Below are 18022 nucleotides of genomic sequence, written 5' to 3' on the forward strand. Positions count from 1 at the left end.
ACCTGCTCTACTCTCAGAGCTCAAGTGACAAGCAGTAACCCAGAGGAACAACAGGATGCAGCAAAAGCTTCTTTAACTACCTGACCATCACACATTCAAAATGTTAATGTTTGTTGAAATGTAGCAGACATCAGCTGTTCTTTAGACCTAACAATTTAATATGATCCAAACACAGCGCTGTGATCAAGAGCCTCCTGTTTTCATGGCACCTCACTCGTTTTTTTACAAATCTAATAATGACCATATCAAAATGCAGAGGCATTGCTTATTTCAAACATTGCCTCCATTGGGAAAAACAAAACTGCAGTCCCTGATTTGTTTGGAACATGTGACATTGGAGAGACAGGCAGCTCTAACAGCCACATGTGATGAAGGGGGGAGAGAGGCTGAAGAAAATAACCACATTCAGAAATTACAAAGCAGAAATATGCAAAAGAGTTTAAAGGTTGGGTTGGTGTCTTTTTCTTTTTGAGTAGCAAATTTGAAAAACAGCTGAAGCAGTAAGAGAATACAGAAAAAAAAATTAATATTTTCATAATTTATGCTCCAATTCACCAGTGCCTAATATTATAAATATGAGCATTATTTGTAATTGTTATAGTGAAGCCTAATAAGATACAAGGTTCTTTTTCCTCCAGTATTCCATCTTCCACATTGCTTAGAATGTGACACACTTATTGCTACAACTTGAGATAAAGTGTAATCAGAATGCAGACACAAGCTTTATCTTCTTTTCTCTGAAGTATAACAATAGTTAGGTCAAGAAAATGCTACTTTAGATGGGTTTTTTAATGCCTCGCTAGATTCACATATATGTATATATGTATACACAGACACACACATTTTTTATGTGTGTATATTATATATATATATATATATATATATATAACTGCTTAGTAGAAAGCTTCCAAACACCTATCAATCCAGTTTCCCAGATCTGGAATTCAATCTGACTAGTAACAACCTGTCAGCTTTAAATATTGGACTATTTGTCTCCCTGTGTCCAGTGCCTAAGATCTTGTTAATTACCTAAACTCCCTTTCTGTAGGTCTTGTTAATTACCCGTCTCCTGTCTCAGAGGACCTTGTTAATAACTTGTACAATCTCTCTAAAAAGGTCCTAATAACACATTAAAATTAAAGATGCTTTTCTTTTAGCACTTGTCAAGTGGTGTAAATTGAGAAATTTTCACATCAGTTTATTAGCCTGTAGTGTAGTGTCATGTATTTTCCTAAACAAAAACAATTTCAGAAAAACGATGCACAAGCTTTGGTTATGGCACAAAACAATCTTTGTTTTCCAGAAGCACCCTCAGTTTCTTTAACTGTGTTCAACACAAAAGCCACGTGGCTTCTGACTGCAAATTAACCTCCTGAGAGCCATGACAATAGCAGTAATTGTAAGAATGAGTGCAATTTGAGGCAATATTAGGTAGAAGTTTCAAAACAGTGCATTAAGAAATATAAAACCAAAATTATTACTGGTAAATGCTGGCTAAGAGCGCTGGATGTTTGCTTAAAAATTCCTCACTGGTTGTATGATACAAAACCTCTGGAACTAACAGATTTTGTAATATTTGCAAAACTAGCATTTTTTATTTCACTATGACTCCTGCATTTTTAAATTATCAAGGAATCAGCTCATAAATATCTCTACTATGCCTGCAACAGACAATGGAATCCCCCAGTCTTAACACTTAAGTAACACTGCAATATCACATCTAAAAAACATTTAAAAAAATACTCATTTATCCACTCAGCATTTGCAGGAGGTAACAAAGTATCATCCCTATTTTACAGATTTAGCCAAAGCCACGGAACAAGCCTCTGCCAGATCAGAGATCAATAGAAATTAGGGGTCCATATTTTGTGATTTCCTGTCAATAAGGATTATATACAAACCAAATAGGTTTTGTTTTGCTTTTCCAAAATACTTCTAAAACCTTCTTGAAACAAAAATAAATAGTAGAAATAAAAATAAAAAACAATTTTCAAATAATCCTGGCATGCTTGCTTTTAGAAAAAAAAGTCCTACAAGTGTTGCTGAACCTCTTCTATAATTTTTGGATCAGCAACATGTGGAAGATGTACTTATCTTCATTCGTTTAATTAGTAAGAGTAATTAGTGACAGAGCATGCAGACAGCCAGCTCAGCACTGAAGGATGGGCTGGTGAAGGGCTATTCAGCAGCTCACCCAGCCAGCAGCTGATGTTATGAGCTGCTGTTCTCCATATTGTTACTGCTCAGCCAACATTACCAGCCACAATTAATTAGGATGGACTTAAGCCTGACAAAAAGCTCACCAAAGTCACTGAAAAGCCTCCCACTAAGGTTACAGATGTGGCTTCAACAGTGCTGAGAACTTGACATTCACACTGTAAACATGAAGGAGTTGGGTTTGGTCGATTTTTTTGGAGGGTTGGGAAAGAGGGCTGCTATGGGTTGGATTTTTTTCCTTCCACTTTGCTCTATGTCCAGCCTGGTCCCACAGACTGGATGTTGTTTTATGGCTACAGTGTGCCCCTGGAATACATCATCCAGCTGAATTTCATCAGACAGGAATCCAGTTCAGGATGTTCCATCACCCAAACCAAGGCTTAGCTAAGCGGGGTTAACTGGGAGATCCACCTGCAAAGCAAACACCTGATCCACAGCAGAACATTGATTCTGGACACACCTTAATAAAAAAAACCTGCCTGGTTTACTTGCAGAAATGGGATTCATGCAAAAGAGCTTAATAGCACACTGAGTAAATAAGAAACAACCCAAAGTCTAAATTCCCTGTCTACACTTTCTGCATACTGAATTTGTTACCCAGCCTCATTTACTTTGTGCCCACATATTCATACAATTCTTTCTTCAGCATTACTAGTTCAAAAAATTAAAAATGGATTCCATTCGAGAAATACTCCACAGATAAAAGGTAAACTTAAACTGTAAACTTATTAAATATGCACATTTTGTATTAGTTTCTACTTCAAAAGAAAATAACTGTATAAGATACATTTGAAAGAAAGTAAACTAAGTCTAAAAGGTTCACACATAACATCATAATGGAACATATAAAAATCAAGAGCTTCTAACATATAAAAATCAAGAACTTACTGCATTCTAGATATTATGCCATAATAGCTGTCTCACAAAAAAGGTCAGAATGTTTACTATTTTTGGCTTTTTGAAAATAAAATAATATCTATTTGTCTTATCAAAAGTTTATGTTTACATAAAAGTCAAGAACTAGTAAAAGGGACTCTCATACAAAGAAGGAAACAAATGACTAGAGTCCTTCTGAATGGGCACTGTGATGAGCTTTTTAACTACAAAACAAAGAAAAAAGTCCATCATGATTACCATTAAGTTTTATATTTATCAAGATCTGCTGCATTCAAGAACTTCAAAAGATTTCACTACTTACATCTAGCATCTGCCTGAATGCAGTTTCATTTTGAAAAAATTAAATACTATGTAATTTTAATTGTTATTTAAATTATTTCTCTTTAAAGGAGCTTATTTAAATGGAAGTTTAACTTCTGACAAACCAATCTACAACCTAACCTTACACTAACCCAGAGAAATACTTCATTAAACAAAAAATATTCTAAGATTGTCTATAAACATGTTATTTAAGACACTAGGAACTGACTTGGCTCACAGAAGGCACTAAGAAGATAATTTGTTGAGGTCTGGATGAGCTTCTAGCGACAAATTCTTTTCTACAGCAGTTCCATTTCAGTTCATTTACCAAATTCACAGCCATTATTAGTTTTGTTAAGAAAATGATTCTAAGTTTAAATCAGGAGTGCATGCATTCTAACCCATGAAAAAAACTGAGCTGGGACACAATAAGATCCCTCTGTTCTAAAAGAACAAGATAATAAGAAACATTTTTCTTCTAAAAGAAACTACTCCTGTGTCATTAATTAAGGAATTAATACACAGGAAAAGGTGAATTTTCTAGAACCATGTTTTCCATTTAAAACAGTGATTGATCTTACAGCCTTTAGATTCCAGTATGAAGCATTTTAATTTTAAATGCATTTTCTACTAAATTTTAGTCATTACATAGAAATGAATCATTACCTTGAAAAAGCAAGGCCTGCTAATTTCTGGCATTTATATACAAAAAAAAAAAGAATGCAAATGAATGAAAGTTAATTAACTTCTTAAACGTTTATCTATTGTGACCAGTATATGTGGGTGGGAGTGTACATAAATATATATATATTTTTACATATAAAAAGAGAGACAGACCGGATATCTTTCTCACTAGCTAACAAAACCCAGAAAAGAAACTAACTGTGGGTTACACTTTTTTTTTTTAAGGAAAACAAGTAAAACATTGATAGACAAACAGAGATTAAAATGGATTATTTAAATCAAAGTTTCTTATCAGCCCTTGTAACTTAATTCATTCTGCTCAATACATGAACTGCTGCCTCGTGCAATGATTCCAATATACATCAAACTCAGCAAAGCTGCAGTGAGCCAAATGAATTCAAGTGAGATAAGTGGTCATGTGAGGGCTCCCATTTAGAAACAGAATGTTCTTTAATTCTTGCACTCTAACATATAGAACCTAAATACTCTTTTTTTTTTCCCCCAAATAGTGACATCCACAGGATTTCTTTTCACTACTCCCATTTTCACCACTTTTTTAGTTATTCAATTTCCTCTTTCCCTTACACTTGAAACCTTTCCCTCTCAAAACCTCACTTAGGGCAATGTAACTATTAACAACGAATGTTCAGTTTAAGCAGAAGTCTTCAGGGAGAGCCCATTCTGAAGCACAAACAGGTCTTCCACAAACACAAGCACCCAAGAACATTCACAGCGCATACCAGTAATAAAATGTCACTTCAAAAATAAGTATGAAACAATCAAATTATATAAAAAGTTCGTAACTTTTACTTAGAAACAGACAAGCACTGATATAATTGTGTATAAAGCAAAGACTGTGCTCCTCAACACTTCCCATTTTCATTTATATAACATGTTCAAGATATCAGATTGAAATACAGCAAAAACCTACCTTGAAGATGGCAACATGCTTGTAGGCTTGAAGTTTGCCATAAACGGATTAGTCGAATCACAATCAAAACTCTCCTGATGAGCTTCCCCAAACGCACTCGGTGATTTCAAGTCAGTAGAACTCTCTGATCCCCCATTGCTAAGTTTATCTGACCTCTTGCTATCTTTTTTTCCAGTCACTCTTTCAAAAAGACTAACTTTCTCTTTCTTCTCTTTTTTAATTTCTTTTCTGATCTCAACAGGTTTGGAAAACAGACTTATGTTTTGATCCCACGTTGCTGGGCTTTCTTCAAATGGATTCTTCTGTCTTGGCAGTGTAGCAAATTTTTGGGGTAACGAAGCACTCACATTAAATGGGTCATTTTGTGCTTCAAGTGCAGTTTCATCAACTGTGCTGTCAAGTTGGTTCATTTTAGAAGTATCAACACTTAATGTCCTTCTGTGTGGAGATTTTAGACTCCCTGCAAACAATCTGTCATTAGTGTATTATCAATGAGACACTATATCACAGTTTATGACATGTAGAAAACCCATTCTAGCTTAGATCTAGAAGCTTTGCAATTGAGTCTCGGTTCAGAACACTGGTGAGTAACTAAGCTATTAAAGAAAAAAATTAACAGCTGCGGCCTCGATTTCACGTTTCAGAAATGTTTATGGATAGGCACCACAGGAAATTTTTGTTTCCTGCATGAAAACAAAGATCTGTAGAGAAGACAGCTATGACTGTTGTGCCATTACAGAAAGAGACAATAGTATGTTAGTGCATAATAACTTTGAACAATGCAAAATACTCTCAGTTCTTTGTATAAATCAGGTTTAAAATTTGGTGATAGTTTTTGACTTTTTAATTACACTTACTTTTCACAAGATGTTATTTCTTTCACCTGGAGTCCCCTCTGGAATGCAATATACTCTCAGATGAGGACATAATAAGAGAAAATGCTAAATTATCATACATTATGAGCCATGTGAGTTATTTCTTATGCTCAGAAACAGCAATTATGAGCCACCAGCAACTAAAAGTGTAAAAAATAGGCCAGTAATATCTCTTAACATTTTGGCCTTGTAAGTGCTTGATGAACTGAAGCACCAGATTCTGAATGCCCTAATAGCAGTGAGCTGTAGCTCTAATGGTCATGAGTTTTACTTACCACCTTCATCAACCGAGCCAAAGGACTCCAGCTGACGCCTGAAAAGATGGGAGTAGCCAACAGTGCTGGATTTCATTTTGTCTGAGGAGACGTGTGGTCCTGTTAGATCTGACATGGAGTGAGCTGAGGACAGCCGCTGAGGTCCCAAGAGGAAAGGTTTTTTTGGTTTTGATTTCATTTGCACTTCACCACTACACACCTCTAGATTTGCATCAGGTATGTGAGTGCTTGGGATGATTGCAGAGGATGTATCTGAAAACGTCCCATCATTTTTCCGACCCTTCATTTTGTCTTTTAGTTTAGCAAATGGGGACTTGGTTTTGTCCTTCATTGACAAATCAAACATACTTGCTGTCATGTTATTCCTCATAAACTGAATATTGACGTTTATTTCTCCTCTGTCTTTAGTTCTCTTCCCTTGTCTGGATTCTAGGGGAAACCACCTTAAAGGAGAAAGAGCGCAAATTAAGTTGTGTTTTCTGGAGACTACTCATTACACTCTGGTTAGTTGGTTAATGCATCCGGTTAGCACAATTTAAAGTATGAAAACCCAAATCCTACATCGAAGATTCAACCATTCTTGTACTAAAAAACTTCTTTGTTTATATTTGTTTTCAAAGAGAAAACTTAATAACTAAGCAAGACGAAGTTCTTTACAGTGTTCAGTTGTTTCAAAATCAAAATCAACTCTGGAAGCTGACTACACTTCATCAAAGCTAATGGGCTTCCATCTGCTTACAAAGGAGAATTTGTACTTAATTATAAATATAGATACTTTTTTTTTTTTTTAATAGTTTTCAAGTGTCCTTTATTGAGTAGTGATGTGTATTAATGTATTCTACGTGGCAACTACTTGATCTAGTGACCTTTTCTCCTTTGATTTTGCTCAGGTTTATACACTGGCAAACATTTTTCCCTCTTTCCTTTCTTCTAAGCACTGGTTAAGATTTATGTCAACTGCAGCAACACTGGCTAAGAAATATCTGAGAGCCCTGAAAAGCCAGCTACCATTTCAATTCTTCAACTGCCTCCCCTCTGGATGCTGACAGTAACTCCACGAGTACAACTGTGAGCACGTAGGTGTATCCAACAGCATCCTCTCTTTTGCAGGTCACCAGCAGGATTAACTTCAGAAATATTTCCTTTGGAACCATGACGTAAATCCCCACTTCTTGAAAAGAGATCAAAGGTGTGATCATCTGTTTCAAAAAGCCAAGTGTGCTTCTTTGCCAGGTCCAGCAAAAGCTTTATCATTATCCAAGTGTCTTATTCATTCCCTATTGTGCTGCATTGTCCCATGGAAGCATCTGCAGAATTATGGCTCAATCTTCCCTTCACAGCTTCACCTAAATGAATGACCAACACACAATCCCTCCTCCACAACCATCACCAAGAGCCCTTCCCCTTTTCAAAAAGGGGTACAAGGGCATATTTCAGATCCACCAGCTCCAAAGAAGTGCTCTAACCCCACTGTCAGGAGAAATCCATGCACACGGATTCCCACAACACTGCCTTACCACGAGTAACTTTTGAATTGGAGAGACTAAGAAATTAAATTCTCTATTAACAGATACAAAATTGATGATACAATTATACATACATGCCTTTTTTGGTTGTTGTTGTTGCTTTGTGATGTTCACAAGATTTTATATTTCATACTAAAGTAGAATAATTAAGAAATATCAGACCTCCTCTGTTCTGGCCCTGAACAACATGAATCCAGACCAGTAGAGCCAGAAGCTCAAACCAGTAGAAGGATAATTAAATCTTTAGGAAAAAAACTTTTCTTCTGTTGTGAGGTAACTTCATTTATATACTTTAAATGAAATGCAAAACCTGGAATATGTATCTGAAGAAGATGGATTGTTTTTCCTTTTAGTTAATAATGTTTCACTTCTTTGGTAACTGATTCCAGAAACACTTTAAGTCATCTATAGAGTCCTTAGAGAAAACACACACAGAACCAAGAGTCAGTTGCCTCTGTGCTACATAACATGGTAAAAACTGGAAGACAAGATAGCCTACTTTCTTTAAAACTCTTTAAAAGAAAATATGTTTACATATTCCCTTTAAAAATACAAACAATACACAGCCATAATGAGCAACCCCTTGCTCAGACACATCCTGTTTGTGCAGATAAAAAACCCCAACAAAAACCATCCTGAATCTGAGAAAGCTGTCCCATGGTTCCTCAGCCACCCTCTAAACATATACACCAGTACAAATAAGGCTCATGAGTGTTTTAATAGATGCAGGAGGCAGAAAGGACTTCACTTTTTGACATTCAAATGTAATGGCTCAGCCTACACTGTAACAAAACATTCCATTTTTCCCTCTCCTCACAGGGTTCAAACATTAATACTCTATCTCTGATAAAACTGATGAATTCTTCTGTTTCTGCTTAGGAATTACTGAAACTTTAAACTGATGAATGACACTTGTTAACTTGTCTTAGAACAACAAGAAGACATGAATTCTTAAGCTTTTGCTATGTGGAAGAATGTCTTTTATTTTAAAAATTCATTTAACTCCATTATTGGCATTCTTATCACTAATCAACAATGCTGTGGCATTACCAGCACTTACCTGCTAAGGGCAAATGCCATGTACCATTTTGACACTTACTTCTTTTTAAAAAGAAGCACACAACTAATACCTTGCCTTCACAGTTTCTACATTTCTTTTCAAAGTAGACCTTGAAGAACTTGACATTAAAAACAAGTTCAGCTGGGCAAACAAAGAAACTCTCCCTAGGAAGACAACAGAAGGTCCTGCTGGAACCAGGTTCAATACTGCTACTGATTCCAACAGAATTTAATCATAAACTCTTCTACTCCAGCAAAATTCCTCTGGTCTTCAGTGGAATTTCTATTTGAATAATGATTGCTGGATCAAATCTTTGCATGAAAGACAGATATTTAATTTTCACAGGCATTTCAAGGAGGCTTCTTTGTTACCTTGGAGAGTTTATCTTGTTTTAGTTACAATGAAGGTTCCATATGCTTCAGCTCATAACAAGACAATATGAGAAGCAGACTCAAATCATGATTTTCTTCAAAATTCAAAGGCAACTAATTACTTTTTTAAACAGATGAGAACAAATGCAGGCAATGCATTTATGTGGAGCTGCACGTGAATGAGCAACTAAGTCTGTAGATGTTTCTTAGAATCTGTTTCGACAACACACGGGCGTGAGCAGCAAATAGAAAAAACAGCTTATAGAGGAGAGAAAAAAGAATCGGAAAATGAAGTCCGCTGTTTTCAGATAACAACATTTGGGTCCTAAAACACTAAATTCCACTATACTACTGCCAATTTAAAAAATTGAAATGTATTATAAAAGCCAATAAAACTTGCTATTTTGGTTTTGTTTACAGTACTTTTAGCCACAATAAATGCTCCATTTGTCAGGCTGCCATGAGCTTATTCTATAGAAAGCCTGTACAAAGTAGGAAAATAGCCAATAACATACATGAACAAAACAGGGTGGCTTTTATGAGAGCAGATGCCCTTTTACTTAATAACCAAATATTACATCCAGTCTTGCAGACAGTCTTTATTTAAACAGACCTTGTACAAAGTCTGGTAAATTTTCCCAACTTCAAAGGAAGCCCTATTGCCTTTGGAATCACATTTATTCTTCTTGCTCTCACCTTCAAATATTCTGTAGGGCAATGTCCTCCATACACTCTCCAACTTTTTCGCTGTGGCTTTCATCAGAACAACCCTTGCTTCTTTCCCTTGTCTGTTTTTCAGGGTGCTAGTGGGCTCTGCCTGTCTTGCACAGGTTTCTGTTAATTTTTACTTTTAAGTATTCTATAAATTGCTGCTCTGCATGCTGACAATTTTCTTGAATGTGCAAAGAGAAGATCAACATGCAAGGCTAAAGAGGAAAAATCCTGCTGACCAGGCAGCCCTGAAAAGCTAAACCCCTATGTGAAGCAGCAGGGCTACTTCCTAACCACAACAAAATCAGTTGATTCTGGCCACACCTACAATTAGGGGTGGAAAAAGCAAACACTCACAACTTGTGCAGTATTACCAGCAACAAACCCTTCACCTTAGGAAAGAGACAGGAAGGGTGAAGGAGAAAACTGAAATAAGCTACTACAAATGAGCAAGTTACAAAATCATGGCCTGCCTATTTCCTTTAAATAGCTAGTGATCTACAAACAGACTTTCAGCTGGTTTTTCCTCCCCTTTTCTGATTTTACTTGTTCTCCAAATCTGCCACAGTATCTGACACTTCCAAGTCTTATCCCTCTCTCTCCTCTAAAGAAGCATCACTCAGCCTATTCTGCTCACCATGTAACAGTGAACAGGATGGGCTGACAGCATGGGTAAGAAAAAACACTACCTAATTTCAATTACATTTTAATTACACATTTTAACAGCCTCCAAAAGCATTGGGTAACTTGTCTACCAATCTCAACAGGAATCAAGTGTTCCAGCCAGGACATTCAACCTGTGCATGACAGACAATCTCCCAACTCCAAACATGGAAAGTATTGAAGGAATTTTCCCATCTTTCTGCTTCTCAAATACATCACTCTGCCTTCCCTCTACCAGTAATCATCTGTTGAACTGATCTAGTTTTGCTTTGCTGAAAGCATTAGATTGCATCCGAAGAATTTTGCAAGATATTTATTCTAATCCACAAATTATTGAAGAAATTTTGCAAAAAGCCACATAATCATCACAGCATCCGCCAAGGCTTCTGACCTTGAGTTTACAGGCAAAAATCAGCATCATGATCTGCTACACAGTAATGAGGAGAATTTTCTATGCAGGCAGATACTTCTAAACTTACCCCTAAAACAAACCATCAGAATCTCAATGATAGAACATGTCCATCAGCTGTCACAAAAACAAAGTTGATGAATACTGTCATGCTAGATGCACTGAAGAAACTTGCTTTACGAAAGCCCACTGACATAAATGTCCACAGCTTATTGATAAAAAAACAACATCCAAAGCCCAGAACTGTCTGACATTTTCATTTAGCAGCGTATGCACTTTGAAAAATACAGAAGTATGTTTTGTGATAAATCATTCCAATACCATACTGAGAGACTGCCCCAAAAGTCAGCAAGTAGGAAAATTAAGCCAAGGGGCTGAGCACAGACTACATCGTGTATGACGGGAAATTAAGAAGAAAACAAATTATTTATTAAAATAAGTGATGACACTCCCAAAGATGAATACTCTTACTTTCTGGAAGCCAACTGAAATGAGATACTCAAAGCAGTTTAAAATAAATACTACAGAGTGACATTGTAACACCACAAAACATATGGGAACTGACAGCTATCACAACACCCTCACTACAGGGTTTGCTAACATCAACTCGAATCAAAGTCATTAAAGTCGTCTTAGTTTACTTATTATTTTGGCTAAAGACTATGTGTGAATACTTTTATTTTAGAAACAAAATAACGGAAGGTATGAGAATTAAAGCCAGTTATTTGAGTTGAGTGTGTGTGCGAGCATGTGTGTATGTGCACAGAAAATGGAGAAGCATATCAATCCAGATGGCACTTAGACTGACTCAGAATTATGATGTATTGAGAGGATGTGCATGGATTTGTTGTCAAAATGTAAATGCTGGGAATATTACTAAATAATTTGAAAATATAAGTCCATAAAGCTATAACTGGGCAAAACTTTGTTTTCTCCCATAACCATCTTTCTCTTCTGTTCCTCACTACTCACATTCCTTTTTTTTTTTTCTATTTAATGAGTGGTATCACAAAACAAGCTGCATGGATCTCCAGGCTGCCCTTTATTTCTGTGCCTTTAACAAATTTCTGTTACTACTCTTCCCACTTTTGACTTGAGTGGAACAAGATTTTTCTCTTGCTCTAACCACAATAAAGACATTTTTTGTTACACCCTGCCATTTCCACTATTACTGAAGTTCATCCCTTAAAATGCATTTTTCTGGTTTAAACTAAAGTTAAGACTAAAAATTAGTAAATAATAGTGTGTTATGTTTTGCAGAAATACTATTAAAATGGTTCCCACTCATTAACAAGTACCGAGCCCATGTATTATCTATTTACTCTTGTTTGCTTGTTCATAATTCCAGATGTATTTGAAGTCACTCAACTCAAGTGCCTCCCTCTTGATTGTGCTGCTACAGATGAGAGAGAGGACAGAGCAGAGGCAGTTGAAGAGGGAGCTCATATCCAAGACAGAGGCTGCCAAGAAAGAATTCACATTAATTTGGAAAAAGTAACACAATTTGCATATCTTCCAGGAAGCTAAGCAGCACTAAAGTAAGGGCCTACAACACAGAGGTACTGATCATGGTCAACCATTAGTTCTCTTCGCTTGCTGAGAAGCTGGTTTTGACTTTTTTATTATCAATATAAGTGGATAAGTATCTTTAGAAAAGGCCAAGATTCCTTCACTGTTTATGCTCAAGCAAGCATTTCTTTTAACCAGTGCTGCAATTTGTATGTGTGTGGAGGGGAGTGTTGTTGAGGTATTATAGACTCCAGGGAGAAGAGGAACTAAATCAAAAATAAAAGATGTCTCCTCTGACATTTCCATAAGAAATAATAACTCTACATCACCTGCCTCCTTAAATTTATAGCATTCCAAACAAGTGTTGCATCTTAAATCAGCTGAACATACAATAAAATGAGCCGTCCAGGGAAGCACACAAAGGAATGGACAATAAACAGAGTGGAATTAGAGTAACAAGGATGAAGCAAAAGCTGAGGAAATAAGTAACATCAGGAAAGTTAACAGCAATTTGTTCTTCTAGTGCTGTGTTCATTTAGCCCTCAGGTGGAAAAAATCGAAGCACAGTCATTGTAAAAAAAACCTGAAAAATGCTTCAGTAAATTAAGGCATGTCAGCAAATAAGTATTTTTCTTGTTCCATGGTAACTCAAAAATTTGTCTTGATGCTATGCAATCAGATTATCAGCAGCATTAAGGCAACCATGAATTATAACTGAATTGAAATTATTACAAAAAAGCATATATTCTTTAAAACAATACATTCATTGATCATAATTTACATTTCAAATGGAAGAGTAGAAGAGGTATATTTATTTTGCAAGAGCAGACGGAAAAAATTGTCCATGTATTTCTTAGGATGAATTAAAAAACCCATGCAACGTTATTGCAAAAAATAAAAGCCGTGTCACAAATGTAACATTTGAAAACTTTTGCTAAATACACTTTCATTTAAGCAGTTTTTCCAAAGCCTTTTGAACTGTAGTAAAATCTTTCAGCATCTGGAGCTTAGTTTTCAGCTCTGGAAAAAAGAGCAGAAGTAAAAAGTCCCTGTCCATTTCCAACTAAAGCAGAGATGTCAGAGACACAAATTTATGAACTTTCACAGTACAATGGGCATTGCTGCACTAAGGCAGAAAAAAAATGAACTGGGATCCCGCAGACGCTTTGGATGAAGTCTCTGGAAGAGATCTAGTGAGGGACCATCTGAGCCGCATCTGGATCTAACTGTTCCAGGAATTTTTACTTTTAAGAATTTGAAAAATCGTCAGTTTCAGAAAGGAAAAGGACATTGTATGATGCTGTGTACAAAATTTTCCCTATCAAGTTGTAGTAAATAGACTACTTTGTTTCATTAAGTCTGGAGCCAGAGCAAGTTTCTTAGAACACAAGACAAATCCTATCATGAGGCCTCTGCCTGAAAACTTTACTGCAGGGAGTATTTGTCTTAAGATGTGACAAGTAACAAAAAAAGCTACACAGAAAATAAAGGATTATTTTTCCCTAACATAACGTTCCTGAGTCTGCAATGATTTTTGAAATTTATTTCTTCCAAATTATAAAATATTAAATTAAAAAAATATGTAAAAGGCGAAATGTCACACACCCCATGGTCTTCCTAGGAACTCAGAATCAGCTGGTAGCCTTCACTTCTCATACCTCCTTACTAAAAAAGCACTAGGGAATTGCTGACAGGGTTCAGCATTGTGCAGAATATTAAATATCTTTTTTGCAATACCCTGGTGACTCTTGAGTCTGTCTCTTACAGCACCATATGTACAGCTGTGTTGGAAAGAGGAAGCTATTAAATATATTAAAAAGTAGAAATATTACCAATAGACACTTCATCAAATAACTGGATCTCATTCATCCCCAAACAAAGCAAGAAATGTTAAGGTTACATCAACATAAGAAAATAACTCTGGATTTAATAACAGCACAAGCCTGTTGAACATATTTGAAAGTAAAAACATTGCTTAATAAAACAGATTAGTGTTTCTGAAACAATGAATATAGCTTTCAACCATCAGAATGCTTTGGTAGCAAAGACATTGGACTTGGTTTTGAAAGGTGCTGGGTGTCTCAGTTCCCACACCATAGTCACAGTTAGAAGGTCTTTGGGTCCAAATATATTACCCTTAGTTTACTGCCAACACAGGACTAGGAATATTTTGTATCAAAAAGGATTTAATAAAGGGGAGGGAAAAAAGAGCATTTTGTTTGAGATTGCATTCGTAAATCTGTTCTTGAAAGTTTGCCCTCGTCCCACACACATGCACGAATATTGCATCCACATCTCCAAGTAATGCTTAGAGGAGACAGCAACGACACACCTGCGTGGCACAAGCGCACACAAGCACACAACCAGGAAAACTTCTCAAAAACATCTAAACTTCAGAACTCCGAGTTACTTTGTTTCTAAAGTGAGTTTTAGAAAGGACATTTTTGAGGTTTCTAAGCACCTAAAGACACCAAGGGGAAAACTGGACTTTCAGTGGCTCCTTCCTCATAAGAATTTAAATCAGCATTAAGCGAGAACGCACTGCCAAAAATCCCACTTGCCGCCCAGCCGCACTTTTACACTTACATAAGACTTTTACAAGTACGGCTGTTCGGCCCTAGAAGCCTAACACCCATCAACTTTTAATAAGATTTGCAATCTTAAATGCTCAAGTAACTTCTGAAGAAAGCTCTTAGGCTGTTTGTAAAACTTTCCCCATAGGCCCCCATCTTGTGCAGCAGAGCTCGCAGGCAGCGCGCAGCGTTCCCGAGGAGCCGCGGCGATTTCAGCGGTGGTCTGGAAGGAACTGCTTCATGTCTACATAGCAGGAGTTCCTCTCTCACACTTCAGAGAAAGAAATGAGAAAATAACACCTATGGAGCCCTGCTAAGCATAACTTCCTATAAAAATACTGCAGATCTGAATGTTTATTTAACTATCACAAGGACTGTGTTACTTACCCCACTTAAAAATTTCTGGAATAATTTTGCAAGAATCCAGTACTACTTTTGCTAAAACTGGTGCAAGAACCTATGTTTCTTTTTCTAGGGAGAAGAGGTTTTGCTACTCACAGTAATACAGGAATAATTTACATATTTTACTCCAGTTTCTGAATACATATTTCTATCTAGATTTACATTTAGTAGCATTCCTCCCTCATTCATTCACCTTGTTTATCACCTTGTTTCTAGGTGTTGCAACTAAGGCAGATGCCTACTGACTTGCAAGATAATTACAACTAATGATTCAAGAATTTTTAAGATGCATGTCTAAAGAGCAGTGAAACTTCTTGAATCAAGTGTTAACAGAAATTAAGACCCTAAGGCTACAGGCATTACCATGTATTGCATCAAGATAACTGGATTGTCCCTAAAAACGTAAGCAATTAAAAAGCGTAATACTCCAGACAGTGAACCCACAAGACATTTTGCAGGAGCTACTTCTTTGTTTTTCATGGTTTGTGAACATACTGTTTTGCAAAAAAATCAGTCTACAAAAACAAACACTACGGCAATGAGAGCTTTGACTTGTCTTTGGCGCTCTTCAACCTCAGCCATGCATTTAAGTAGCACCAAGTTTTGAGGTGGTTTCAGAAGAAACCGCAGTCTGACCAAGAAGCCCTGCCTGGTGTTAACCATATGGATTTCCACCTCCAACTGCCAACGCTGCTGGAGGTTCAACCCTGGCACAGTCAGAGACAGACAAGTGATGCCAGTCTTTTAGTGGCTTGGATGCAAAGTCCAGCACCTCACCACAGACCCACCATCACTATGGATACCAGACTTCAGTTTTAACAGCTGAGATTTGGGAACAGGAGCTTTTGTACTCTACTGAAGAGACACCAGAGGAGGAAAAGCACCTGGAGTAGGAACTTTTTAACTGCTGCAGAAATATCTGTCAGCTTCATATGTCACTGTCTACATAGAGCTCACTTGGAGGTCTCCATGCTGTTCTTATTCAGCTCCTGTGGGACAAGCATACCTAAACCAAACCCAAAGCATGGAGTCATAGGCATGCCTACAGTACTCTCATACCTACAGTCTGAGTTACAAATACACATGGAGGATAAATGATGCTGCTACCAAACACCTTTGTGTAACCATGTCCTGACTAGGAACCTTAAAACAACTTCACTCATTCAGTTGAGAAACTCAGAGAATTAGGTAAGTACAGTTCAACTTAATAAACTGCTATGATGCCTTTTAATTCCTTTTTTTTTTTGCATTCCAGTGCCTGAACTTCCTGGCAAACACAATTTTATTTGAAAAAGGCTTATGTAGGTACTGATGGAAGCTACCACAAGAGCCAAAATTTCTCTTCAGGCTTCTCAGTTAAGGCCTGCTGTACAGTGCAGCCTGTGGGATTGTGGCCTAAGATTAATCAGGACCAGCAAAGCACTGTGCTGTTGTGGTAAGCCTTCATTAAGTCACAGTTCATTGACCACTAAAACATAAATATAAAATATTTAAAGACACATAGTTGAAGCAACTGAAGGAAAACAATTTTAAAGAGAACCACACCAGGTTTCAGGGCATCTGAGTCTCACGCATGGTTCAAACTGAGGTAGGAGTTGAATGGGGGTATGGCCCTGCGCAGAACAAAGAAAAATGCTTAGAAAAACAGACTGTAATGAGTTCATGTTACACACAAGAGTTTGTCAGAAAAGTTAACGTTATTGACAGTCCTTCCCTGTGCAAAGTAAGCATTGATTATAGTAAACTTCTCTGGAAGAGGTCAGGCCACAATGACATAACTGTATAGGTTAAGAGACTGGAACACAGAATTGACGACAGAATTAATTTCATTTCAATGTATGTACATTCATAGTAATGCTATTATTTCCCACCCTCCCCAAGTGCAACTGTCCAAGGAATACGAATTATAATGAAAAAACCATCACTTACTCTGTTTTCCGCCTTTGCTTGTCTTCAAATATATCATTCAGGTTTATGGCCACCTGTCCTAAAAACCTGTCCAGCCCCACCAGCGACCTGTGCATGACAATCAGGTACAAGATGTATTTCTCTGGATTCTCCTGCATGAGTAATCCAGGGAGCTCGAAGGAGGCCTCTTCTTTCCAGATGGGATCCAGGGTCTTCTCAGCCACCGAGGTGGAGTACTTCTCCTTGCCCAGCTGTATGATGGTGTAGGCATCGTTGCTGCCATTTTTACCTTTTGGCTTCAGACCTTTGGCTTGAAGGACCGTAACTTGCACGTGAGTTGGGAACCACTTCTGGGCTTGCTCTGCCAACATCATCTTTGAAGGTCGCAGCAGCAGCAATAACAAACGCAAAGTCTGTCAGTCCTCGAGTGACTGTGTAAGGGCACTTACGGCGGAGACACCTGTCAGGGGCTCAGCTGGTCCTTCCTCTAGCGCTCCTGGCCGCGGGTGGCCCTCACCAGCCCACGGGTCCCCCCCTTCCCCGGCAGCCCCACCTGCGGCTCCATGGCCGGGGGCTGCATGTCCCGCCGCAGCCGCGGCCCCGCCGCCCTCCCGCGCCCGGCCTGGCCCTGCCCGCCGCTGCCGCCGGCCCGGCCCCGCGCCGCCCCCAGGGCATCCCCCGGGCAGGGCCGCTCCGCCGCGGGGCCCCGCA

At 37.8% G+C, this 18022-nt stretch overlaps 1 protein-coding gene across 1 annotated transcript in view; it reads right to left on the reverse strand.

The window, feature by feature from the left end:
- The window catches only part of RAB11FIP2 (RAB11 family interacting protein 2), a 31846-nt gene extending 14045 nt beyond the window's left edge, over positions 1-17801 (reverse strand). Inside the window, exons 1-3 of the mRNA XM_082285639.1 lie at positions 17333-17801; positions 6180-6622; positions 5030-5489 (exon numbers count right to left, since the gene is read on the reverse strand). Of these exons, the coding sequence (XP_082141765.1) occupies positions 5030-5489; positions 6180-6622; positions 17333-17685 (1256 nt within the window). The 5' untranslated portion in view covers positions 17686-17801. The remainder of the gene's footprint in view (positions 1-5029; positions 5490-6179; positions 6623-17332) is intronic.
- Positions 17802-18022: the final 221 nt, after the last annotated feature.

This window comes from Coloeus monedula (assembly GCF_965178545.1).
Source record: "Coloeus monedula genome assembly, chromosome: 8".
Taxonomy (NCBI): Eukaryota; Metazoa; Chordata; class Aves; order Passeriformes; family Corvidae; genus Coloeus; species Coloeus monedula.